This window comes from Aquila chrysaetos, chromosome 2 (genome assembly GCF_900496995.4).
Source record: "Aquila chrysaetos chrysaetos chromosome 2, bAquChr1.4, whole genome shotgun sequence".
In the NCBI taxonomy this organism is placed as follows: domain Eukaryota; kingdom Metazoa; phylum Chordata; class Aves; order Accipitriformes; family Accipitridae; genus Aquila; species Aquila chrysaetos.
This window is the reverse complement of record NC_044005.1, coordinates 55,953,816-55,964,828: the sequence shown is the minus strand read 5'-3', so window position 1 is coordinate 55,964,828 and position 11,013 is coordinate 55,953,816. Positions and strand designations below refer to the sequence as shown.

General features: G+C 40.2%; 1 protein-coding gene across 3 annotated transcripts in view; it reads right to left on the bottom strand.

Moving 5' to 3' along the window:
• Positions 1–1,134: 1,134 nt before the first annotated feature.
• The window catches only part of CEP85L (centrosomal protein 85 like), a 122,696-nt gene continuing 112,817 nt past the window's right edge, over positions 1,135–11,013 (bottom strand). For all 3 annotated transcript variants that reach the window (XM_030035538.1, XM_030035545.2, XM_041129127.1), the window contains 3 exons: positions 7,635–7,742; positions 7,031–7,244; positions 1,135–5,654 (listed from right to left, as the gene is read on the bottom strand). In XM_030035538.1, coding sequence (XP_029891398.1) covers positions 5,491–5,654; positions 7,031–7,244; positions 7,635–7,742 — 486 coding nt within the window. In that variant the 3' untranslated portion in view covers positions 1,135–5,490. The remainder of the gene's footprint in view (positions 5,655–7,030; positions 7,245–7,634; positions 7,743–11,013) is intronic.

The following is an 11,013-nucleotide window of genomic DNA, read 5'->3' as shown; positions in this document are numbered from 1 at the left end:
CACGAAAGGTCACCCTCAGAAATCTTACGGAAAGTTGGCATCTGCGCAGCCCTTTACATACATTTACACAGGGCACAGAATGCTTTTAATTGAGTTAGAAGCCCATCATTCAGTGTTCAGTCACAAGGCTGGAGAAAAGCAAGTGATCTCTACCATATATAATGCATTAGCCAATTAAAGTGAATTTCCCAGTGTCTTTGAAAAGAAGAGGTAGCGTCAACTTTTGTGCTCTGCACGATGCAGTACAAAGGGGGAAGAGGGGAACACCACTCTACACGCAAAGTTCATTCAGCACTCGATGCTCCAAACAGGCTCTGAGATTTCTCACAGAGAGCTGTCAGAACAGAACCCTTTTTTGGGTGACCCCACTTCCCTTGGCACTTGTGAAGACTCCTGTTACGTTGATTAAAACCCTTCACCTTTGACTTTTGCTCAGGCTGCACTAATTTGACATGGAAGGGAAGTCAGTGTTGCTTGGTTGTGTTGGACTATACTGACCTGCAGAATTCCATGCAGCAGGGATTTCCGACTGCCTGAACTACTGCTCAGTCTGACCAGCCATCCATTTGTGCTTTCTAACTGAAAAATAATAATTAAAACCACATGTCCTTCCTGATCACCAGTTTTCTTCTTGGTACCAGACCCACTGCTGGTGTTGTTTCACCATCCAATTTTCTTTTTTGCCCTGTGTGACTGGCTTTGGGGCAACCACATGTTCCAAAGACGATGAATCCTTCAGCAACTTTGAAACTAGCTATCCTAACAGTTCTGCCTACTATTTTGTGCCAACTTAGACTTTTAAAAATTCCCACCTGTGATCTCTCCAATCAGCATCCAAGATGGATAACAGGAGCACCTGCCTAAAAAAAAGCATCAGGGACTTTAAAAAGAACTCTGCTCCAAAATCCTCTCACTACACTAAAACAATATTTTTGCTATCAAGGCCTTGATTTTTTTAAAAAATTAATGCCAGGAAGAGAGCTCAGTCAGGTGGTATTCAGGCAGAACTATAGACCACCGAAGGGAAGCTGGGGTGGGTGTTGGGAAGATCTTTCACTATTCCTTTCTTGCCTCCTGCCCTTTGGTCACTTCTGTCACATGCCAGATACTGGACAAATGAGAACCATGAAGAAATCACTTTTGTAACAAAATTTATTTTTGCTCTGTGGATACAAATCCCAAACATCAACAAACAAATTCCAGTGGAAAAATACCAGTCATTAACAATGAAAACTTTTATTATTATTTAATAAATAGAACTTTGGCATTCAAAATTCTAGCTGTAAACCCTACTTTAAAAAAAATTACAAAAGAGGCAAGAACAACAAGCCTAAAGCTGAGCCAGCCAGTGGCTCCTTTACTTTTTACAATGAACACATTGTGATTAAGTCATGACAACTCTATTTACATATGAGGTATTCTGAGCAGTTCAAAAATTGAACCCAATTTACAAAACTACCAGTCTTCAGGGACTGATCCAGTACATATGTCAGCTGTGCTTTTAAAAGATAGCTCCGGACACTCCTCCCCACTGAACTAATGATATACTGTAATTAATATACACAAAATAAACACATTATGATTTGAGTTTCCTGCTCATGCTTCATATTGAAAAAAGCTGCATACTACAACCAGCCTAACATTCAAAGTGTACACCTAGTACCTAGTTTAGAGTACTTCTGTTTCTAGACATTATGCGAGAGTTCTTACTGCAAAAGCTTATAAACAAAATATCGGCAGGTAAGAGGAAAACAAGGTGCAGTCATCAGCATCCTAACAACTTATCTAAAGTTCAAGGGGGATATACACTTACTTCAGGCAAAAAAGGCACAAAGGTATGCAGCTGTGGAATTAATATTGCTAATGAGCTACCGGAATAGATCATCCCTTTAGATAATAACCATCGATTTGTTTGCAGTGTAAGAATGCAGATTAGTTCAGAAGATCTTCTCCCCACTCATGACAGAGCTCATCACATCAATGAGAAGAGCCCAATTATACCTCCAACTCCACCTGCATAACATCATTGATAAGGATGAGGAAAACTGGAGCAAGCTATGCCCATGCGGAGAGACTGCAGCGTGCCGTCACTGCCTGTGCTAGGGCAGCAGGTCATGGAAGAAGGGGTTTGCTTTCTTTCTTTCCTTGTGCTCTTACCCTGCAAGAAAAACGTCCAAAAAACCATTTGAAACAAAAGGCGGGCAAGCAAGGGCAAAGGAAGGAAGGAAACCTTTTGAAGTGAAAAGGACAAACTTTCAGCTCTTGTAATGACTTCACGGCCACCGGCAGTTTTGAACGCCGGAGCCCGAGTGGGTGGTTACAGCAATCTCCACAATTCCACACAACTATCACACTACAAAGCTGCACAGCTGAGGCTAGCAACCTAAATCACGTTTACACAACTGAGCTGTGTTACTTCTATATAGTAAATACATAGCATCATCTATAGCTTGCCCGAAGACAGTTACTTTCCAAGTCTTTTTCAAAATACATTCTTGAATACAGTAGTTACTGTAAATATCTTCTAAAGGATTGTATAGATGCAATCTGAAACTGTACAAAAAAATTACTGTACAAATTTGCTGACAGCCAGAACGGCACAGTATCCATTCATTAGCGGTTGTTTTTCAGCCCTTGAGATTGTCTAATAGCTACAGCAAAAAGTTGTCATGACTAAATCTGAGCAATTCCACTGCTAACATTCATTAATCAACTCTGTATTAAATATGCTGAGACCACACACACTACATTTTAACCAATTAAACAATCATGCATATCTTAGACAAAGCTTATTCCATTTAGAGGCATCGGTAAACTGATGCATATATAGTAACTGCTACTACTACAACAGGCCAAATTTTAACAAATCAAAGCAAAATACTGTATCACTATAGATAGTCAATTGGTAGTCTGCATCTTTGGCTCATACATCCATCATTTACCTCCCTACTTTAATTTGACTGAGGCAGATAAACTCAGGGTTTTTTTAAAATCAAGTGCTTTAAAGTCAACATAAATATTACAGGTTCCGTAATAAAAATATTACAATGCAAGATTACAGCACTGCAATCAAAGTATTAGAAATAAAATGGGACCTCCTTCCTGAGGGACTTTCAGCTAATACTTGAAGAGCATAAAAGCTCCTGAAGTGCTTTGCAAATATAAATTACTGATCTCAACTCTGCAGTACAGTATCACCATTTAACAGAAGGGGCAATGGAGGCACACCAGCCAAGTGACCAGCTTAATAGTTCAAAGTGACTCAAAAAATCTCCTGCTCCTCTCTAATCACTCTATTAAACTCCTTGTTATTTCCAACAAATTTAGAAAAATGTGCTGCTTGGTAATTTTTTATAGGTACAACATTTCCATCTAAGGAAATAATAATGTGCAACTTAAAAGTATTAGGGAGAGAGGAAACACCTACTTTATTATCTGAAATGTTATTGTTGAATTCTGTTATGAGACAGATGCCATAAACTGGAGACTATTACTTCACTGCAAGGACAAAACTGATGAACTACACCAAAGGAACGAGCTGAGGCCCTAGTCACTAAAGCCAATGCTGTTAGAGCCACAGGAGACTGTGTAAGCCCATTTGTGCGGAGATCCGTGTTTTCAGTTTTGCACTAGTATAACAGTACACCTTCAAACCTACAGAAAGAACACAGAAATTTAAAATGAAATGGCCTTGTTTTTTTACCTTGAAGTAGAGACACTGGGCAATTTCACTTGACATTTCATCTAGCCACTGTTTTAGTGCTCACAGGAGCTGAACCAGTCAGATTAATCTATCTGAAAACACCATGTAGCAATAATACAAATAGCAACAATATTTTTCACAAATTAGTCCATGTGTAGGTTCAGGATAGAGAAAACTGTCAAATAAATAAGTCCATATAGCTAAAAAAATTAAATCACTAAATTATAAAAACAACGGTAACTGTTTAGCAATGAACAGAAAGCAAAACATCACCAAGTTAAAACCGGTTACCAGTCTACATTGCTATACCTTTTTTTCTATTAACATAAATATAATCAGAAAACTGAAGATACTAACACTTTTGCCATAGAAATGTAACCCTAGAATTTACTTGGTTCTAACCACTAAGCTTTCTAAGAGATTTCTGCTGTTATCCACACTACGAGTCAGTTGACTGGCTTGCACCTTACTCATTTGAAACTTCCTTTTAATACCATATATGTAACTGATGCTCATGTATTTTCTTAACAGCGTGATTTAAGAGTGTGTTTGCTCTTTGCAAGTTTTTTGTTTCCTTCAGTTAAATACTATTTACACCATGCATAACTGTGTAGCTAACTTGCAGTAATGTTCCAGGAAATTAGAAGCATTAATGTCATCTGTCCCACAGGAGTGAAACACCACTGCCAAGTGACACTCACTGAATAAACTATGGAACATGATCTTATTTTTTTACTGTAATTGCTTCCTACATAAATGGAGAAATTAAGAATTCCCAAACAACGTGGAAAATTTTGCAGTCCTCAGATAACCGAGTACTTAATACTGCTACGTGGAAACATTCTGTTCTGAGCCCTGATTTTGCCAAGTGCCAAACACCCGTTTTGTAGCTGTGGTAAAAATCGATTGAGGTGGTTCACAACCTCATCAGAGGCCTTCAGGAATGGAACACAGACCAGCCACATTTTAAAATGGAGATGACCTAACACTAAAATAGTTTGTGGTTTTTTTTTTTTTCCTCCCCTGACAGCCATATACTTTGCTGCAGTTTCATGCCTTCCAGCTTCTCTGGGTTTGTCACAGACTTCATATTACTGAAACTTCTTACAGCAATGTGAGAGTGCTTAAAACAATTTGATAGTGCTATATTTTATGGAATTCATTTGCATTAAGGAGTTAAAACTTGGTTTTCTTCTGCTATTGGGCAAACAAGCTAGACACCTATTACTAAAACCAACATCTTTCCTGTATCAAATTTTTTAGGCAACTTGAAGAGCAACTACTTTTTGTAGTGCTCCAAAATTGTTCCAATTGCAATTCTTAGAGCGAAGTGCAGTTGCAGAAGCCTCCAATTTCACCACACACAGCTATAGATCCTTCGACCCTCTGCTCTAATTTCAGAACACAGATAATGCCATACAAACCCTTGAAGAAGGAAAGGACTGAGAGAGTAGCAGCACGGCTGTTTTGATGCTCTGATTCCAGAAACTAGGTGAAGTAATAAAATGAGACCTAACGAAGGAAACAGAGTATCCAACTGAATCATTCTTCACAGTTTGCTCCTACATTCAGTAGTTTGGAGAAAAGACTTCTTGTACTTTGTACCACTCTGTTCAAACGATGACTCTGCTCTCCCCACCAGACTCCCAAGTTAAAATATGCACAATCTTCAGAGAGATGCACATGCGGCGCTATTTGCAGTCTTCCAATATGGCTCCTTAATAGAAATGCAAAGACCTGTGACACAGCAGCATTTAATAAGTCATTTGCTACTAGATGAAATGTTGTCATTGAGTAATGCAATTGTCCCCCATGTCCTGAGCATAACGGTCCGACATTATAGTCCTTAATTCATCAATATCCTTTCGTAACTGACAAACGTCCAAGAGCTTCTTCGAAAGCGTTTCTGTGCTGTGGTAATTCTCATTCTCTTCAGCTGAACAGCTCAGTGCTACGAAAAACAACACCCAAGGTTAAAGCTCTAGCAACTGTGCTCTGTGAATACTTGAACTAGTCACTCCCCTTTGAAATAAGGGGTAGGTCACTTTCATTTAATTACATCAAGACAAATCATGCTGTAGTATGATGAAAAGCCAACAACATGTGGTACCCTGTGAACTTAAAGTCAATTCAGAGCCCATCAGTGCTTCTCTGAAAGACATGTTTTTCTGTTTGCACCAAGATCTAGACTTGCTAAAGTCTGATGGATCTCAACAGCAGGAAAAAACTGAGCAAAACAGCATTTCCTAGAAATTTTGGAGGTTTCTATAACCACTCAGAAAAAAATGGATAGGAGGGCTTGGGAAATGAGCCCAATCTATGATGATGACATAGTACTACAGATATGCTGCACTATTCATCCTGCTGGCTGATGACGGTCTCATGGACTTTCAGATTGGCATACGCTGCACTCTCCGCTACTTCAGGGGGTTACAGTGCAGATGAATCTATGTGGCATATAGTAGCTCTTGCTGCACAGGACACTATACTGTTACTTTTCTACCTTGCTGATGGTCCAGTTCAGCAACCAGTCTATCTGATTAATTCTAATTAACATTCAGAAAACAACAGAGTATGATACTTCCAGGTAAAAAAAAAAAAAAAAGTAATTGTTTATTAAGCTTGTTAAAAGACAAGACCTAACACAAACTCACTACACTGAAGCTTTGTCTAACTGGCTTTAGGGCGTGCTTCTCATTTCCTGGTTAAATTTAACAGCTTAGTAGGTGCTGAAGACTAGATGTGCCATTAACAGTACTGGACATGAAGTTGCCTGGCACTAGGCTTATCTAATACACACAGATACACCACCACCACCCCTGAAACCAGACATATACATGTTCAAACAGTAGATGTATATTCCTACCACTTGACCCCAAGGGCTTTAAAACAAAAACACGTGATATAGCCACACCAGGCCTGCTTATGCCTCACCTCCCTCATCATGAGTTTATAGGGCAGAACACGTTTGACCGAAAAGCATCCCTTAACTGTCAGGGTGACTGCAGCATGTCTCAGGAGGGATGGACACCTGGCTACACACCCTTCTTTTCTAGTGGGGTGAACATATCCATGATCAGGTCCATATGAAGAGCCAGCTACCTGCTCCCCTGACTTGGCAAGGACCTGTGTAGTCATATGCATTTAGTGGCCCAGGTGCACTAAAAGCCCAGCTTTTCCAGAGCGCTCCAGGAGTACGGCTCACGCACAGCTGCCCCAGTTGCACAGCAAAGGGGGACACTGGCCTGTCCAGCTAGCAAGTTCGAGCACCGCTTAATTCCTCTGTGTCAAAACACTATTAAGCGTTGGAATGACAACATCACTTACATCTGATTCCCAGCAGTAAGGAAAGGTTAGGCTCCTTGCCCTGAGCTCTCTGGGTGAGAATACTGCACAGTGCTTTCAAGTCAAACAAGCAATGGGACATTTCCTTGAACAACTGGTCTGCTATAGGCATCTTCTCAGATACTGGCTGCCTGGACTGCTCCACCTGCCGCATTTGCTCCTTCAGGCAGGCATTCTCTTCCATCAGTCTTTGGTTCTTTGTGAAAAGTAAATGGGGAAAAAGAAGCAAGTTACTCTGCAGCATGCACTGTAGCAGAAAGTTTCCTGTTTCAAACCACAAATGATATAATTAAAAATAATTAATTTCTGTATATATAATCAATATTTCTGTACCCCTCCAAAGAATGGCAGGCAGACAGCTTTTACATGGCTGGCTGTTTCATGTTACCATTCCTTAGCGGCCTTCACCCTTGAAGTTCTCACTTCTTGAGGTAGGGATGGTATCTATTTTATGTCTGCACAGCAGCCAGCACAGTCAAGTATGTAATTAAGCTCATAAAGCCCTACCATGGGATCTTATGATCATTCTATAAGGTTCTTCCCAGTTGGTGTGGTCAGGGATTGGGTTACTGGAGTTTTTACTTACTTCAGAGAGAGTTTTATTTAACTGCTCTATATTCCTTTCTTTTTCTTCAAGCTCATTTGTCATCTTCTGAACTATCAGCTTTTCTTGCAAAAGCTTCTCTTGCATAGACTAAAGTGAATGAAAACACAGGTTATGATTTAAATTTTCATACTTCATATTAGCACTGACAAAAAATGCATCCTCAGTAAATTACTAAGTTTCAGTTATTTATTGCTTTTGTATGAATTCTTCATTTTTTATTTTCTACCATGTTCCACCTGGTAATACTCAACTGGACTCCAACAGCTCTCTGTACACTAACACAGCTATTCCAAATATCAGTGAAACCCTTTAAATAAGCAGTATCTGTTTAGAAACAAAAAGACTGTATGTATGCAAAACCTTTCTCCAGTGTGGAATGCATGAAGTTTAAAATAACCATGCAATATTGTTTATTCTAACCAAACAATTTCACAGCAGATTAATGACAACTAAGCTTCATTTGTGCAATTCCAAGTTGTGACTGAAGATTTTTTTTGGCCTTTACTTTCCACGAAGACTATGGCAGGACTTCCTACCACCTTTCATACCACAGAATTCACCTCACCTTCTACACAGCTGACAAGAAAGCCTTTGACAGTTGATACAGAGCAGCAACCTCTTTAAAACCATTCACACACAAGACAGAACAGCCTATACAACTCTACTGTGCTGAAAAAACAACTGCAGGCAAAAAAGTAACTTATTTGTAGTTTATAGTGTCATTTTTAACAGATACAATAATTACTGTTTTCAAGAATGTAAACAGTGAATTTCTAGGATGCTGTTGTACTGAAGTATTGGAGCTTTCCATGACTGACTTCCTGATCAGGCACAAGCAGCAACAAACCAACAACTGCTGCAACATGGAATCAGCTGCTGTCAGTTCCCTAGTTTTCACCTACAGAGTTGAAACTGAGAAATCATGAGATCTTTCCAAAGTGGATTTTTTGGGGTGAATTCAGCACGACCACAGATGTCTTTGTTGTTAAATGCACTCATATTTATTCCACTAGTTGGCTTTTAGGTCTGTAGATATGTCTTTCAAGGTCATCTGGCAAAATTCAGAAAGAGGAATATTCAAACCATCTTACCAGAATACTAATAACAATGAAGAGTGATTATATAAAACTCCTGATGCTTTAAAACAGAGAGATCTTTTCATCTTTCATGAAGAAAAAAAATCCTCTTTTGTCGTTAATGGTATTACTCACAAAACCAATGCTGTGCTAGCACAGCGCATATAAAGTGTCATCTCCATCCCTAGCTCAGCACATCGGTATGTAAAACCTGTTGCCGAATTTCAATTATAAGATGCAAATCCGATCCCATCATGCTCAAAATACAGCTGGAGCACTGGTAACAACAGTGCATGCCTTGGCACAGTTTCGATTGTAACCTTCCACAGAGTGGAACCAGAGACCATGATGGGGGGAGGAGAAGGAGCATTTCACAAACCAATGGCACTCAATTTATGGAATTACACTGTCCCAGAAGAATGCTTTTTTCTCGAATCTCTGTAGCAACAATCCTAAAGATTCTTCTTCCAAAGCAGAGAACTCTCTCACAGGGAATTCTATATGGTAGCTTAAATAAAATGTTATAGAAAGACCAAAGTCCCTCTTTAGTAAAAAATACATTTAAATTGCTGCACTATGATTCTGCAACCCTATTCAAAGACAGAAAAAACCCAAGCTCCGCACTTGACAGAACCACAGCAAATTATATCAAGGTATGTTGGTTTCGGGGTCTTAGGAAAATAATTTAGCTTTGGAAAAGAAGCCAAATTTACTCTTGTGAGAGTTGTTCCTAAGATACGCGAAGAATAGAACTTTCAGGGTACCAGCACCGAGGACTGTAGCACATAGGAGACACTGTCTGTATACAGGCCTGCCTTTTACCATGTATGTGGCCTACAGAGTGGATCACAAGTCACTTAATTGACTTGCCAGCTGTAAGAATTATTAGTGCTGATGAGAAGGCAGGGAGTAATGAGAGGTAAGGCCAGGGCCAACACAGAGTGGAGTTTTTAATGGCCTGGCCCGACTCGTGGGAGGTGGGCAGCCTTGACAAAATTTCCCAACGCATTCAGCCTAACACTGCACAAGTGTATTGTCATACCCTTTGAAAAACTGGAAGACAATGGCACTAAAATTTACACGCTTAATATGGACTAAAAAAACCCCCCACTTCATTTTCATGTAATTAATAAGAATCAGCAGGCAGAACCTGGAAATGACTACTTGTTTTTAAAACCATTTTCACACACTTGACCAACTTGCTTCTCAGTTGACCCACACCGTGCCCCTCAAAAGGAAGTGCTGAAGTAACAACGTGCATCCTAAAGATAAGCTGTGCGAGAAAGCACAGCTTCGCACTCCAGTGGGAGGAAGGGGAGGAAGAAAGAGAGCCCTGCCCCACGTCAAAGGAAACTCCCTGGGCTGGGAGAGGGCAGGAAATATCTCTGCGGCAGGCATTTCCTTTGTCGGGCTTGCAGATGAGCAGAAACTGCAGTGGTGTTGAACGGTCGTCTTTAGTCTTTTAAAAACATTACCTACTGAGAAAAATGGCCATATTGGGTCAGACTGAAGGTCCCTCTAGCTCCGTCTGTGGCAGCAGCCAAACAGAAGCAGCTTCGGAAGGAGGAGGAGGAGAACAGGGCAGTGCGGGTGCCCAAAACACCCTCCCAGCTCCCAAGTATCTTCAAATTTTAATAGTCTTTGATGATGAGCAACTTCAGGGACACCCAGAGCCCCAGTTACGATACGTGCATCAGTACTACCACTTACTCGTTTCATGTTTGTGTCAACGCCAGACATTAAAGGTTTGACTGTGCAGCCTTCCTGAGGGTGAGCAGGTGGTAGGGAAGACGGGTTCAGAAATACTATCTTCTCCAGTGTATCTTCAGAACTACATCTGCCATTAAACTTACATGACTGTGCAAACTACTCCAAAAACAACTTCTAGAATATTCCAAATAATGTGCAAATGCTTAGCTCATGAGTTACACCGTTTAACAGGAACTACTAGAAGTGGAAATGAGTGTTTATTTCTAAAAGATACACCTAACATCTATCATTCTCTGCTTCCCTAACCTTAAAGCTCAGAAAAAGCACATGTGCTTACAAGCTTGGCTGAGCCCACAGTGCTATGACTTCCCAGTTGCTCACAGCACTACGAGTCCTCTGCACTTCACCCTTAATTTTTCCATATGCTTTCCAAAGTTACAATTTTGTGGCATTACTCCCAGCCTGGCACAGTTTGGGTTTATTGTGACTGACAGGATTGACAGATGTACTTTGGGTAACACAGGCATCGTACAATCTGACTTATTTCTACTGTCTTTTTTTTTTTAGTACCA